Genomic DNA, 16959 nt, shown 5'->3' with positions numbered 1-16959 from the left:
CTGTTCTGAAAAGCTCCCTGTGACTTACTATAAATATTCATGTATGCTAATCCTTTCCTCTTATGAATTTAAATTTTAGTATTTAAAATGAGCTCATCAGCCCAATGTTAGTAGCTATAAAAGTAACTTTCATGTGTAGTAAATGGAAAACATCAACAAAATCAGATTCATATTTGGAAAGCATTTTTTCTTTTTCCTTGCTTGCTTGCTTGACCTAGAAAAAAAATGCTGCCAGTCCCACCATTGGTCGTGGGAGAATGATCGCCCTGTACAGTCATGCTGCATTTCTTTATTCTGATAAATAGAAAAAACACATGTAAACTACATAGTATGTGAAATAATATACTGTAAATAACAACTGACAACAGTTAAAAGATATTTTAATATTTGAAAACACTATGTACATATTAAGTCTCCATCAAGGAAAAGCCAAAACACATTCACTCACTTGAAGTTATTAATGAAATATGGGTGGCCCCAATCCCAAATTCCTTTTTTTTTTTGCATTTAGAGACTGATTTCACATCAGCATCAAAGCAACTCAAATGTCTTCTTAGGTCAGCAAGGAAAAGTTATCCCTCACCCTTATTTCTAGCAGCCGGGCTTACTTCTTACATCAATTCCAGTAAAACCAGACTGTCTGCGATACCTACAGAGTTTCAGAAAAGATCTCTAGGGCCGTCTCCCTGTTGCCATGAGCAGCGGAGCAGACGGCCACCGTCCCCAGATGCCATGCCCAGATGCGTGCCCAAAGAGCTATGGGGCAGACTGGTAGAAATGAGAGCAGGCAGAAAGACAACGACTTCATAAATAGGTGAGGCAGATGGTGGTAGAAACGCTAAGAGCAAGATCGGGATAATCAACCAGGTGTCTGAGAAGAGTCAAGTTACCAAAATCATCTGCTGACCAATGTTAAAAAAAAGTGAATGAAAGGAAACACCACATGCTTCCCATTAAACTGTATCTATTCACTGGTGGCGGTTCCCTGGTGTGGATGGGACTACCATAAGGGAAACCAACTGGACTGTCAAGGGCAAGAGACTTTGCCACTAAACAAGATGATGTCATTCTTCCTGATGACAAATAAGAATGGGTGATCGGCTCTGAACACTGTAGACTCAGGGAGAAACTTTTCCACGATGTTGTTTCCGGAGACAGCCGCCGCCTCGGTCCCATCCTCGTTCACCTCGATGCGTGACTTGTGTACCAGCTTTGACAGATACAGGCGACCCCCTGAAGCTATGCCAGAGAGATCAGCTCGGGACTCCTCAAAGATATCTGTCAGCCCCAGGGCTTTCAAATGATATTTGATTTCATAATTCTTCTCTATCTTGAACTGAGGAAGAAACACTCTGACATACTGGTGGCTCATTTTTTGCGGATTGGTCCATTTCATTAGATTCTCAAAAGTCAGTTGCTTTTCAATCTGTAGGAACACGTACAAAGCACTTTAGAACCATACAGTGAGGAAACAAATGAAAGAACTACAAAGATATGGTTTCCCATAATGATCCTCTCCTGGGTACTGTATTTATGTGTAAGGATGTGGGTGGGTTCTGGAGGGTTTGAAAATGGGAAATGATGAAAACATACTGTAAGCACTCTTTAATGAATCACATGTTTTATGTCTTCTGCTATGACAACGAGTAGCTGTATAATTGCATTACAGGGAGTTTCATTTCTCTGCCCACATAGGAATAGGTATAGAATTCAGGATTCAGAGACCATCAGAGAGAGAAAAGAGCTCAGTAGTCAGTCATTTAAATCAGTGTTACCCGACCATTTCCTCATTACGAAGACAGAAAATGGTAATGTTTGCCTCGCTCACAGGAGTAAACCAATGGAACAAGCCCCAGATGACTTGAGGCAAGGAACACAGAGCTCTAGAACACAGAGCTGTAGCCTCAAGGACCCGGATGACCTTGATCTCCCGGCACACCCACCCACGCTGTCATCAAGGGATCCAAATGGACACTCCAGCTCCACACAGGATGACTGAAACTCCAGACAAACTCCAGGAGTTGCCCACGGGCACAGCTAGGAAGCTTAGCAACACAGCGAGGAGCACATGTCTCTCTCCAACAGCATCTGCCCTTAAGTGACTCACATATTAAATTCACCAACTCCTGAGAATTAGTCATAGATTATTCCAGGCATATAATGGGAAGATTGTTTTCATTTGCACTGTTTGCAGTTCTTACATATGAGCATTCGTTCCCAAATGCAGGCTCGCTGGAATCCTAAACAGATTTTCATAGCTATTCAACCTTCTCTGTATTCTTATCAAGAACCCAAATTTATGTAATCAAATTTAGTCTCATTCAAATTTTCTTTGTGTATATTATCCAGTTTGAAGTTAATCTGTCATAACTTTTTATTCTGAGGTAGAGTTTTTTTCTCATTTAGCCCACTGCAAAGCCGACTTCCCCAGCACTATTTAGTAATGGAGGGTTACACAGACATGTGCACATGTACTAATTGGACCCACACATTGGGTAAAATCTATTACGGAAAAAGACAACTTAGGCAATAAGTACCAGGACAAATCTATCTTTTGACTTACCTCCTGCTTGTTCTATCTAGGCTCCTTTTTCTATTACTGCAGAATATTTGAAGTTAAAATAATTGATGTGTGCTAAAATCTCATGGATATAAAGATTGTCCAGTGAATAATTTAATAAGAGTACCAACACTTTATATTACCACACTTTCAATTTTTAAATGTCACTATGACATTTCACTTGCTGTTCATTTCAAACAAGATAATATAACTGAAGAACCTGGCACATAGTAGGTGCTCAATAAATTGTCCTGGTTGGAAGTACCAAGCAGAGAGATGAGATGTAGGCTTCTAGGAGTGAAGGCTGCAGAGTGAGGTGTCCAAACTCACGACAAGGAGAGGACAAAGGGTTGAAAGAATATGGAGATCTGAGATACAGAGATGATGTCTGGCTCGTGTGAACACCACCATCTGCCCCTTGCACTGTGCTGGTTGGTTGCTTTTTGCTCCATCAGTCACAGGGCAGTCCCTGGCCTTCGCTTTTCCTAGAGACACAGTGGCACAGAGTGAGAGCACACATTGTAATTCTTAAAGGGCTAGGACTTTAAAACTCCATCACATCATTCCTGCCTGAAAATGCTTAGTCTGACACACTTTCAATAGACATGCAGGACAGTTTTCATGGCCAAAGGCAAAGAAGACAGAAACTCAAGCCCCTTCCCTGCCATAGCTGAGATATGCGAGCGCTCCGATATTACAACTATTTAAATAAAATTGCGTTAATTGGGGGGATAAGGTGATCTCAACACCTGTAACCACACCTGGCACATAGTAAGTACTCCTTAAATATTTGTCAAATAAGTGAGCAAGCAGGTCAGCCTCTAATAGTCCAACAACCTGAAATCTTAAAGCTGACGGATGAACACACAATTAACAATACCCTAAAAGCCATCCCTACCAGTGAAAGTGGGAGCCACAACTTACCTGGAAGAGGTCGCTCTCGGGCAGCACTACGTACATGCTTATGCCCCCGTGGTACCTGAGTTCAAGAACTTGCATGTTTGGGTCCTGAATGACGGACAAATTGAACCTCCGCTCTTGATACATCATGGCGACTATTTTCCCAGGACACTGGAAGTCAAGTCACAAAAACATGTTAAAGAGACCATCTTGTCTCACTCGTTCGCCAGGGACGAAAGGAAGAATGACCTCGGCTTCTGTTCACTTGCTCCTGAAGATTTTTCCCTACAAGTTACCGATAGTGGTTGGGTTGGTGCACATCTCAGTGGTAACAGCACACACTTTGACTGCCCGAGATTACAATTCCCCAGCTGTGTGACCTTGGGCAAGTCGCTTCACCTCTCTGTGCCTCCACGCCCCATCTGTATAATGAGTGTAATGACAGTCTCCACTGCACAGGATCATTGTAAGGGTTGTGAGAGCTAATACTTTAGCTAGCACTTGGAACACTGCTTTGCACGGAGTGTTTCCTCTGAAAATGTCTATATAATAAGTAATCGATAGTCATTAAATAGCATTACAATTGAAAATAAATGCTCTTGATTTTCTACTCCATCCAAGGTAGAATACAGACTAGTACTATCAAAATTACACAATTGAAGAATTGTGTAATTCTTATTAAAAAGTTAATTCTTATAAAATATTTGACACTACTGCCCAAGTTAACTTGGAGGAAACACAATAGCTCTAACCTTGAGGACACCATCTGTGGATTTGGAAACACCATGGAGGTGTGATAAACCATCCTTTTCCTAAAAGATGGTGTGATTCTGCAAGCCTGTCACCTTGCCTGTCCCATTTTCCTTTAGTGCAGGAAGTTCCGCAGCAGGAGGATAGATTATTATCTGTGCTGGAACCAAAGGCTCCTCCCTCTGGGAAGGACCTCCTTTCTGACTGAGAGTTGGAACCTCAGAAAGAACAAGGCTGGAGCACCAGAGGGGAAACAGCTCCTGGGTAGAAAGACAGATCAGCCCAAGGGAGCCTGGTGCAACCAAGGCCTGGCACAGCACGACCCAGTCTTGCATTCTCACACCGGGCAAGAACCACACAGTGGAGTTATGCTGGAAAGAGGCAAAGGCATCTTTGGCAAAGAGGTCATTTAATATCATTGATATAGAGTCTATGGTCTATCAGAAGCTCTGCACTGTAACTATAATATAAAGGGCATAAGACAGGCAGGAAAATTACTTTAAACAGTTATTACAAACTGCAGAGGACAGGCTCACTGCGTCTTCATCAGAGCAAATGAACCAACAAACACAGCCCACTCTGTCAACAAGGCCAGCCCTGTCCCTAAAATTCCAGCACAGCCTAATGTCCTTCCTGTTGCAATTATACAGATAATGTCTCTAAAGACAGAGCTGCATTTTTATTAGGATTTATTATACCTTAAAAATATTTCTGTGCTCCTCTCTTTACTCGCACAGAGATGCCTGGTGGTGAACTTGCTCCTCGGGCCTGTCCCTAGGACCCTGCTGTCATCAGGGACTCGAGGCACAGCTGGCTGCTGTCCATGCAAGAAGGTGCAGGACAAGTCGCTAGAGCCAGCCTCGGGGTCACCCTGGTCCCTGTCTACTCTGCACTCAAGTCTCCTCTTAAACACTTCCCAAATGCCTTGCTCCCGCCACGCTCCTGTGGTTCCACCTGCTAGGTGGCCTCTGATGCCCCACCTCCCCACTGGCCCAGTGACCTTTCATTTATACTAGCCCTCAGCACTCTTGCGTCTTAAACTTCCGGCGTGGGGAAATGCAGAGAGAGCATTTCAGCAGCATTTTCCACTTGAAAAATAAGACTGAGCGCATACGAGACGAGAATTAACGGAACCCCTTGCTTCACTTGTGAGGTCTGCAAGGGCTGAGTTAACGTGCCAAGACAAGGCAGCTGCTACGAGGCAAGGCGAGGACCCCACTGTGGTATTTCTGACTCCAAGGCCTCTGATGTTCCTACTATACTAAGAATATTATGTACAAATTGGCTTAGAAAAAAAGAATATGTATTTTACAAAGATGATTTTAAATCAAAGAGAAATAAATGATGAAGTGGATATAACTGATCCTTAGAAGTGGATAACTTTAGGAAACATAATTTTATGTTTTGTAAAAGAAAACATATATTTGCTTTTTAAAAGATTTTATTTATTTTTTAGACAGGGAAAGGGAGGGAAAGAGTTAGAGAAACATCAATGTGTGCTTGCCTCCTACATGGCCCCCACTGGGGACCTGGCCTGCAACCGAGGCATGTGCCCCAACTGGGAATCGAACTGGCGACCCTTTGGCTCGCAGCCCGTGCTGCATCCACTGAGCTACACCAGCCAGGGCCATATATTTGCTTTGACTCAGGAAAAATCAATGATAGTAAATGACTCTAACTGTGTACCCTGCTGTTAGAATCCTGAAAAATAAAACTTACACTTTTGCCACATTTTCTGCTTACGGCCCCCCTAGTGGAGTATCTTCAGATAAATTCATGCATTATTACTTTTCTCAATTTCAAATGTATTTTAAGAAATACCAGATTTACAGGATGCCTCCCGTTGTATGTTTCCATAACCTGCCTTAGCAGGAAGACAGAAAGTTTCTTTTGTAAACACTTGTCTGTGACAGGGGTGTCCAACCTTTTGGCATCTCTGGGCCACACTGGAAGAAGAATTGTCTTGGGCCACACATCGAATACATTCCAAACTAGAATCACACAAAAAAATCTTACAACGTTTTAAGTAAATTTATGGTTTTATGTTAAGCCTCCTTCATAGCCATCCTGGGCTGCACGGGGCCCCGGGCCCAGCTGCAGCTTGGACCGCCTGTGCATATCATACTTGGTTAATAGAGTAGAAAAATGAGGAAACCGTGGGCGAGCCCAGCATTTGCCTAGGTAGACACCACAATTGCTGTAAAGAAGTACTATCAGCAAAAAGCCTCCCCGCGTGAAATGGAGTCCATACCTGGGGAGACTTGAAGGGACAATGCAGGGTGTCGCCCTTCGGGAAGGCCGACTCCCATAGGCCTTTGAAGTACGCGGCGTTCACCAGCACCATCACCGCAGACGAGCTGAAGCTTTCGTCGCCAATGATGTTCTTGATCTTGCCTTTCGGGAAATAAATTGAGGGGAGAAGTTAACATTTTAATGTAAGGTGTGTTTTACAAATTTAAGAGGACATGAGCGTATTTCTCTTATCATGGGATTATAACAATTATTATATCCGTAGCACTCCATGCGCAGGGATTCTGTCCAGCGCTTTTTAAATGCGTTCTGTGCAATATTTGGTTTACCCCTCACAAAATCCCTGCGAAGTGGGCACGGCAGGTGTTTCCGGTTCCTGTCCAAGAAACTGGGCAGGGAGAGGGTAAGTGATCTGTACAAAGCCCCACAACAGAAGTCCTGGCGAGAGGATTCGCATCCAAGAGACAATTCCCAGACCCTCTCCCTGCTCACAGGCACCAGACAGCCTTTATTCGAGGATGAGGCCATAGCACTCTATCCTGTTGAAAGAGCTGATTCCTTCCTTTATTCCACAGTCATGAGATTTTTGCTAAATGTTTTGCACTACATATTCTGGATACTTGAGTCACGCCAGTGAAAGACACAGTCCATGTCCTCCGTGGGTGCACACCCCACACGCAGCTGCAGCTTGCTGAGAGCAGGCACACTCAGTGTGTGGTGGGGTGGGGTGGGGGCCACAGGCGCCCTCTCTGGGTAGGCCGCCTGCTGAGCTGAGGGACTGTTTGCTCCAAGACTTGGAAGCTGGGAAGAGTGAAATGTATTGTGGACAGCCTGATGCTATAGGAAGAGCGAAGCTGGAGAAGTTGGAGGCAGGGGCCAAATAATGAAGAGCCTTCAGTGTCTGGTGAGAATTTTGAATGATCCTGAAGACAGCGGAGAATTGTTGTTCATGATTCATTGGAAGACAAAAATGGGCGTGGTAATGACAGATCGGATTTGTGTTTCCAGAGGATGGCTCTTGTCGTGCATGGAACACTGGCGAGGGAGACGTGGGGCTGTAAAAGCTAGGTGGGTTTGCTGAAATACTGGCAACATTTGAAGTGTTTCCCCAAATGAGTCTTGAGTATACATGCTTATCGAAGTGAGAATAATTACATATGTACACATATGTTATCACGGAAAAAGAAGGAGCAGAGATAATAAATGGTCCGCACAGAGGAGAGTGTTAGTAATCTGATACCTTTAGATACTAAAGAGTAAATAGAAGCCCTCTCGGTTATTAGAAAGGAAATTTCCTACTTTCTCTAGATACGTGAATAGCAGATATTGGAAAAGTGTGGTGGCCATGGTCAAAGTAGCCCTCTACTGATGTTATGATGAATTAATGAGCAAGAAGAAAATTGAGACACTGTATTCTTGCTCCCAGGGCCGATCGTATGCTGCTGAATGTTTGCATTTAACCATCCGAATCATATGCGTCGTATTTCTAACACAGAGCCAGGTAAGCAAATATACGTGTATGGGTCAGAGTATAGAACAAAGCCAAGCCTTAGCTAGAGAAATGGCTAGCTTTAGAGTCAGTCGGTGAACGGAATGACAAGGAGTAGATTTCCTTATTTGCTTTGTACAGAACATTAGCTGTGATTCAACATTGGGTTGTAAAAGTCTCCCCCAAAAGACATACTTTTTCCTGAAGGTACTATATATGCTATATATACTATTTTGATTTTGAACATTTTCAATTAAAGATAAAGTATGCATACTTAGAAAAAGCAATGATATGAAATGTATTTCTTAGACAGTAGGATGCCATAATTTTAATAAGACCCTTCAGTCCAAGAAGGAACAGTAAGATGCAGGGTTGGTCATTAGAATGAACTATGTTGTGGTCATTAAAAATAATGTCCTGTAACCTACTCTTAGACTTGTTCCCTAGCCAGATATAAGATATTGAGGATAACTGAGTAAATTACTTTAACTTATCACTAACATATGAAATGGTCATCATAAAATCTCTTTGTCTCCCAAGATTATTCCAGAATCAAATGGGAAAATGTAATAGCCAAGACTTCTTAAAAGTATGAAATATAAAGTATATCAGGATGGTGCGACACCACATTGCAGACAAATACTAAAGCAATTTTAAATAACAACAATCATTGCTTTGGGTTGTAGGGAAGAGCAGTTCCTTCTATGCACAAAAGACTTCTAACTTGAACATTGACAGTTCTTGACCTTCACATACAACTGACAAATCTTGTAGAAAAATCAAGCGTTGCACTCACCATGTGTCTCATTCTCAACCCATTTATTCATTTTGTATTTGCTCTCTTGTACTGCATTTGTAAAGTCAACTCGTTCCACTTTGGCCTGGTATAATTTTTCAGCACACTTAATATAGTCCTATAAATACAAATAATATACAGTTCTGTAAGTAATACGCAGTTCTTACATTTACAAATCACCACCAACTAAGCACATAAAGAATATGTTCATGAATTTGCCTCTTTATTTTCACTACTTTACTCAAGGATTCATTCCTGCCTCAAAGATGAGGGAAATACCACTGGAAATAGGGAACTCTGGCTAGTGGGGAACGGGACAGATCAAGCACCCAGCTGAATTTAAGTTTGTCTGGAACGAAGTGGGGAGGACCAACAGGGGTAATGGCTAATGCCCACCCCCTTGCCTTCACTGCTGCTTTCTCACCATAAACACTTCATGAGCCTCCAAACTTGTGTCCCGTGTTCATGTCACCCCTTCCTACCAAAAACGTGTCGAGGCTGCTTTCTGCACTTAGGATAAAGCCCAAATCCCCAGACCTGGCCTGCAAGGCTCTGCTGGTCTGCACCCCACTTCCCTCACTTCTGGCCACTGTCCCTTTCATCCCCTGTTCCCTCGCCAGAGCCGGCTGCAGGAAGCTCCTCAGAAGTGCCATGCGTCCTGTCTCTCTGGAGGTCTTTGAATGGCATCCACCTGCCTGGAGTGCCCCGCGGTGCCCATGGTTCTGTCTCACTCGTTTGCCAGTTCCAAGCACAGATGCCTCTCGCTGAGAGAAGTCTTCTCTGGGCCTCCCCCACCCCGTGTCCTCCAATAGCCCTCCAGCTCCATTTCCTCACCAGCTGTTATCACACTGCATCTTACTAACCTCTAAGATTCCCGGAGCCCCTCACAACACAGGAAATTCAGTGAAGTTGGGACCATATAGATCTTACCTATGATTGCATTCCCAGCCCCTGGTACATTGCCTCGCACATAGTCAGGGCTCAAGAAATATTTACTGTTTTTAATAAGAAGATATCACAGCAAGCTAATATGGCAACACACCAGCAGTACAAAAAACACACACATATACCTCATGAGGGAAATATTTTCATAATTGGGCAAAATAAGATTCATTGCAAATCATACCCTGGTGTGTATTGTCAAGGGAGAGCCTGATAAATTTTACAGGGTTTCCAACCCTGATACTGAGGGTTGGTTAGATATTCACGTTCTGTCTAAAGAAGGCTTTCCCTGTAGTTTCCATGAATAAGGCTGTTTTCATCTTCTGATCCATCCATCCACCCACCTACCCCTCTAGTCTGACTCTGGCTACAAAGAGTATGAAGAACCAGTCCCTGGCCAGAGAAGATGAGAGCAGAGTGTCAGCATTTTCACAAAATTCTGGAAGTGCTCTGAACCACCAAGAATTTGTGTGTGTGTGTGTGTGTGTGTGTGTGTGTGCGCGCGCGCATTACATATAATTTTTGTTGGCCCAGCCAGGAGGCCTTGCCACCCCCCTTCAAGTGCTGCTGCTTGTTCCCCTAAAAAGAGATACATGAAACCTGAATGACAAAGAAGCAAACTATTGAGACTGACTGTCAGTCCATACGTTTATTGGCCTTTTAAAGATACTCTTTCATAAAATGTCAGTTCAAGATTCTCCACCTGGCTGTTTGTGGGGGTTTTTTTTACTGTCTTGTAGAGGTTTCTGGTTAGGACGTCAGTGTCTTCATGCTTCTGTGAACTGCAAATATGTCCAACCACTGTGGTTTGCCTTTTCACTCTCTTCGTGATGTCCTTCAATGAAAATAAATTCTTCATTCTAGTGCCATCTATCCTGTGTGCCTTGTCCTGTGTGATCAGTGCTTTATGTATCCTAAAACAAGGATTTAAAAAATCTTTGCTTCTCCAAGGTCTTTAGAGTAGTATTTATCTTCTAACACTTTGTTGTTTCACCATTCACACTTATATAGAGGATCCATCTGGAACTGATTTTTTTTGTTTACAGATAGGTGTCCACAAACATTTCTCTCCAGGGATAGTCAGTTGAACCAAAGCCATTTATTATAAATGCCATCCCTTCCTTATTGCTCTTCAAAGACATTTATCATAAATCAAGTGTCTCTGGATATGTCTGTTTCAGAACTTACCACTGTGTTCCACTGATTTATTGTCTATCTTTGCAAAAATGTCACAAATCTTAGTTATTGTAGCTTTTAAGCCTTAATTTTTCAGTAATATAAGTCATCTGAGTTTTTTCCTTTTCTTCACCCTTAACTTTTCTTAATTCTTTGCATTTCCATGTAAATTTTAAAATCAGCTCATCAATTTCTCCAAAATCAATTGTTTTAGAATCTATAAATAAATAGATATGTTTATAATATTGTGTTCTATCCATAAACAAAATACATCCTTTGTTTTTAAATTCTTCTTTCTCTGCGGCTTTTTTGTTTCTTGGACGTATTTCATTAGATTTAGTCCTGGTATTTGATGTTTTATAATGTCATTGTAGATGTTATTATATTTTATTTTATTTTTAATTATGAATAAGGCATAAAAATATGAATAAGTTTATATGCTAAACAGTGCTAAATTCACTATTAAATCTAATAACTGATTTCTGAAATCTTTTAGATTTTCTACCTACACAATTGTTATCTGTGAACAATAATTATTTTATTTCCTCCTTCCCAATTAAAATACATTTTACTTTCTTTTCTTCCTGCCTGTGACCTCCAGTTCAATGCTTGTATTTGTACTTCAGTAAAATGTTTATGGTGATACTGCAGAAAACATACTCTTCTTGTTCCTAGTATTAGGGCAGAAACATCTGACATTTTACCAAGAATATTTTATATAGAAAATTCTCTTTCTAGATTGTGAGAGTTTCGTTTTCTGCATCCATGGAAATCTCCCATGATGGTGAATTACATGTATTGGTCTTTAAATATGAACTCAACATTGAATCTCACAGTCATCTCTGTCTCCCCATCATATCTGCATGGTTCTTGGCTCTCGGTCCATGCTCAGGAAATGGCTGTTGAGTATTGATTGAAGATGGTACATTAACACCACTTTAATTTGAACTTCCATAACAAAATGATGCATACTTTTCATTTTCAAAGATCCAAAATTACAAATTAAACCATAAAAGTTGAGAGCCATAAAGACTATTTGGTAAAACTCTCTTATTTTATCAACAAGAGAACTGAGCTTTGGACATATCCACTGACAAATGAAGAGCAGCAATCAAGTGACAGTTAGGACTCGGGTAAACTCGACTCTCCACCTGGCAGTCTCTTGATTCTACCCAAATGCCTTTAAACAGTGGATCTGTGGCTCGGTCATTTGGGAGACCCTTTGGTTACACAGAGCACCACAGGGCATTGGGTTGGAAAGAATGTTTCTGACAGTTCTCGTCCTCCTACAGGCTATGGTTCTTCCTTCTCCCCTTCTCCCCACTGTCAGTGGTCTGGGTGGTACTCTTCTCTGGGCTCTGCAAGGATGCAGTCACCTGGCTGAGTTGTTGAATTAAAGATTTTTGACTCTTGTGTCCCGGTAAGCAGAGGGGGCTAACTGAGATTTCCCTATCTTGTGAGCAAGGAAAAAGTTTTCTCTTAAAAAAAATGTTTTTTAAATAAATTGCTTTCATGAATCAAAGTTCTATTATGGTATCATGATGTTTAGACTCTTCCTTATCTCTCACTTTTGAAAATATCCAATGGTCCTCAACTTGTAGTGGGAAGAGTGCCCTTTGAAGCAAAAACACCTGGGTAAATTCTGCATGCTAACCTTCAGTTCCCTTGACATTTAGTGAAGATAAAGTGTGTGGCTTTTGGTTTGTAAGAACCAACTGCTCTATCAGCCTCACTGTTAATCATCTTCATGTTAACAAACAATGAGCAGATTTTGTCTCCACTTTCCCAGTTCTTATGCTTTATGGTGCTTCTAGGTGCATTGCTCTGCACACACACCAAGGGCCAGACAAGGGACCGTGCGAGTCTGCTATAAATAGTAGCATGCTAGACACCTCAACTGACAATTTAAGAGAGTCGGCAGCCCCTCAGGGACACGGCAGTATGCGTGGCAATAGAGACACAGCATGTGGAGCTGAACAGACAGGGTAGCCCCTGTAACACTTGTCTAGGATTCTTTGGGGAAGATTACAAAATAAACAGCCCTAATGCTTCCTAACTGGCAAGCTGCCAAAGGACTCGGGTGTGGTGTGGGAAGGGGAAAAGAATGTGAGTGGGTGACAGACAGAGGAGACAATAATGGCTGGGCGGAACCCAGAGAGCTGGGAAGATGCAAGTGGCAATGAGTCCAGAGATGTCACAGAATAGTTGTCTCTGAATTGGAGGACTGAAAGGGAAGACAAACATGCCCAGAGAATCATGGCCACTGTGTCTGCTTGTGTTGCACTCGCCAGTTTATGGTTGGTTGGCACAGCGACAATGGCTCTAAAGTATGTGCTGCCCGTGGCAACGAGCAGAGTGCATCCTGCTCTGTTGGTCTTTGGATGAGCACAATACTAGGGTGAGTGAATTGATAATACAAACACCGCATACGAATGCTGCAATTTAGTCTGCTGACCTCCACAGAGCCTATTCCCCACCTCTGCGCCCAGCCTGAACGGCTCCCCTGGCAATGGCTGGCCTCCTCGGGCTGGGTCTCTTACTGGGAACTCTTCATAAAGGATCTTACTGAAAAGATGAGTAATTCAGTGCTGTAAGGAGACGTGAAAGGGCACAACTGAAAAAAGGAGGTGGATTCAACACTGGAGAAATGAAACTACCCCTGCAGACACAAAGCTCAGAGAAAAGGTAGACAGACTTTTCCCCTACTTCCCATGGACACCCTAAGTGGGCAGTGTCCTTCCCTTACCCAAATGACAAGTTCTCTTTGGTTTTGGAAGTTGCCCAGCTGGGGACTCCGAATATGTGGATCACTCAGGTGAAGTAGTACCCTAAAAATGGATGATGGTATTTTGAATACACCCAAGAACATAATTGGTAAGGACAGGACAAAGTCACCTTTGTATGGCTCAGTAGAAAGATGAAAGTCTTTATTCAGATGCTGGATTGGACAAGACTCAGGCCCAGAGTGGTAATAACCTTCTAAGACAGGAGACTGAACTTACCTCATGAATGTCAAACACTTTTTCTGCGAAAACGCCATTGACCATGGTGAGTTCGTAACCTTTGTGGGGTGTGTTTATGTCAGAGACAAGCCTATTCAGCTGAGATTGGAGTCCTTGCTGTTATGAAAAAGATGTATAAAATTTATTCTTGGACTGCAAATACATGCATATTCTTATTTATGTAGAAAATAAAATATCATATTATAAAAGAATTGAAAAATAAGAACACTATAGAAGCAGCAAACTGCTATATAAATCAACAGTTTCTTCTCTTTCTCACAATAGTGTCTAATCAAAGTGAATTAAAAGATTACTAAAATAAATGACTAACCTTTGAATAAAATTATGAACAGAAGATAATGAATTTGGCTAAAATGTGTGCTGAATAATTCACTTTACCAATGTAAGTTGGCTGTGAATATCCAAGATAAAAGTAAAATATTTAGTTCTGCACAATCTTGCCCAAAGCTGGCTGGCACCCAAGTAAAATATTGGTAAATTAATGATTAACAAAGAAATCACCAAAAAAATCATGTCTGAAATATTCACAATATGGAAATCTGAATATAACAGGTTCCTTTGCTTTTAAAGGAGAACGCATAATTCAATATATCAGCAAGACAAGAGTTGTTCTAAATCTAGTCTTGCAGCCTGTTTTTCAATGGGAAACATGGCCTTTACCTGAGCATTAGAAGAGTTTCCACGTCCTGAGAGTCTGTTGTAGCGAAGGACCTGCAGACAGGTGCAGAGAAAGCAGTTAGCAGACAGTGCTCCACTGGAAGGGACCTGGCGAAATAGAATAAGGCGTGGAGACTTCATTGGCTGAGTGTGTGTGTGAGTGTGTGTGAGCCCGCCAGGCAGAAACGAATGTGCACTTCACTGGCTGAGTGTGTGTGAGCCCCTGGGGCAGAAACGAATGTGCACTTCACTGGCTGAGTGTGTGCGTGCCTGTGTGCGAGCCCACCGGGTAGGAATGAAATGTGCAGCTGCCCTACTTCCTCAGCTGAAACAGGCCCTCACTGGGGAAAGTACCAACTGGGAAAGTAAAATCAATGGCTACAAATGAAATGTGTTTAATTATTTTAGTTTCCTCATTCAGGGGGAGTACTTTAATAATTACTTACTAATTAAACCTAGACAAGGATAAAAAGAGGTCAGATAAAAAACGAAAACTTTGTTTAATCAAGTAGGAGGCAAAATGGAGGCTAACCACATAGGCATCAAAGCATAAAACAAAGTAATTATTGACTATCTAGAAACTCCTAAAGCTGAAGCTAACTTGAGACTTGGGAGACACAATTTCTGCCCCTGCAATTATTTGAAAGTAAGCAGTTTCACGTTTTTCCTTTTTCATGGTGGCTTTCACAGCCCCACCAGCCTAATAACTGCTCTATGCCCACGTCTTGAATTTCTACTGCACTTTATCTGAAGACCCCTCAAATCCTTATGTCCACGGGATCTAAAATGAAAACCCTCCACGAGGGAGTGACAAAAGTGTGCCGCTCATATGACAGTCACCTGTGCAAGTGACTAGAAAAGATGGCATGTGCACTGTCTCTCAGGCATGATGGACAGGACACAGAGATAATCATGGACTCATTCAACGTATGTCCCTCCAACCAATTGTTGGAACAGTCTCGGTAGCCACCAGGCAATGGTGTTTTGTTCGACTGTCTCAGTTTGTGACTCTTAGAATCTTATTGGTTGGAGTTTTGTAGAAATACAGTGTGAAGCTTTTCCTTAAGGGATCCTGTATGCTATGTTTGACCACACCTATAGAGAGAGTGAGAGTAGGCAGAAGGGAAATTTAATTAAGCCAGTCAGCCTTGCTATCCGTGCCTCTGTGGGAGCTTTTGATGTCAAGACTTCTGACCCCCAATTCGGAACACCACCTTATTGGCTATGGGAAATGGAACAGCTCAGAAAGAGACAGGAAAACTTAACAGGGCCGGGAGTACCACTATTACCCTTACCAGGTCAGAGATTTGGAACTTACTTCATTTCTACATCCTCGTAATCTTCAATAATAATGTGCAATGAAGTGAGAGATAGGCCAAATCAACAAGGCACTTTAATATACAAATTAGAAGTTAATTTCAAATCACAAGCGTGGTCTTTGCAGGCATCAAAGCGCCCTCTTGGCAGCCTTAGCATCACTTTTTTCTCTAATTCGATGATGTTGTAGAGCTTAAAGAACATCAGCCCCCTTTTTCATTTTGCTTTGGACAAACGTGGAGATTTGCAACAACTTAAAAAATACTGTAATTATCTCTTCCCCATTGATAGAGTTGTGAGGGTCCTTGGACAATTCTGCTTCACAGTTTTGTGGTCAATTTCATTGTGACTGTGACCCCTCTATTGGTGGACATGGAGTTGGTCACTTGTCATTAAGAGAGGAAGGTTCAATAGGGACCCTTCATTTCCATGGAATCATTTATCTTGTTGTTACAAGGACAGAAAATAAAAGAATGAGTCCTTATAACTTGGACAATGTCATCATAATTTTTTCATTCTGTATGATAACATTTACCTTAGAAACAGATAAAACTTATCTCTCAGTATCCCCAAAATGAAAATGAAAATGTTGCAAACAGAAGTTATCACCAATGATCACCTCAATATAGCATGGAGAGGGAGAGAAGCCAGATGGTGCCCTTGAACTTGAACTTGACCTTGCACTTGAGTGGTCCTTATGTGTCTTTCCTCCCTTAGATGAGGAGTTGGGGATGGGAGGACCTAGTTCCATGAGCTTTGAAACCACTCAGGGAGAAAGATTTAACCAAAAGAAATCCGAGAAAACATTGGGAGTCATGATTATTATATATAATCATGAGTAAAATATCAGTGGCTTTATGGGAAAACCTTTAGAACAATGTCTGCTCCTCCGAGTTTTAAACATTTTATTCACTACCTCCTAAAGAGAAGCTAATAATTAATGTGAAGCCTAGCAAGAAGGAAAAAATCTCCCCTCCCCTTTGGCCAAAACCCCTCCTTAATCAGACTAACTTTTTAAATCTCCTATAGTTTTCTTTTTTTAAAAAAAAAAGTCCTAAAGTTACCATTGGAGAGATTGGTATTTGGAATTATATGGATC

General features: G+C 41.9%; 1 protein-coding gene across 2 annotated transcripts in view; it reads right to left on the bottom strand.

Moving 5' to 3' along the window:
- Window positions 1-503: 503 nt before the first annotated feature.
- The window catches only part of SERPINB7 (serpin family B member 7), a 43017-nt gene continuing 26561 nt past the window's right edge, over window positions 504-16959 (bottom strand). For both annotated transcript variants that reach the window (XM_037035515.1, XM_037035508.1), the window contains exons 3-8: window positions 14547-14597; window positions 13866-13982; window positions 8746-8863; window positions 6462-6604; window positions 3485-3631; window positions 504-1426 (exon numbers count right to left, since the gene is read on the bottom strand). In XM_037035515.1, the coding sequence (XP_036891410.1) occupies window positions 1028-1426; window positions 3485-3631; window positions 6462-6604; window positions 8746-8863; window positions 13866-13982; window positions 14547-14597 (975 nt within the window). In that variant the 3' untranslated portion in view covers window positions 504-1027. The remainder of the gene's footprint in view (window positions 1427-3484; window positions 3632-6461; window positions 6605-8745; window positions 8864-13865; window positions 13983-14546; window positions 14598-16959) is intronic.

The sequence above is a fragment of the Sturnira hondurensis genome, unplaced genomic scaffold (assembly GCF_014824575.4).
Source record: "Sturnira hondurensis isolate 20B ecotype Veracruz unplaced genomic scaffold, ASM1482457v3 Scaffold0001872, whole genome shotgun sequence".
Lineage (NCBI taxonomy): Eukaryota > Metazoa > Chordata > Mammalia > Chiroptera > Phyllostomidae > Sturnira > Sturnira hondurensis.
The sequence above is the reverse complement of the archived record's forward strand: the minus strand, read 5'-3'. Positions and strand labels throughout refer to the sequence as shown.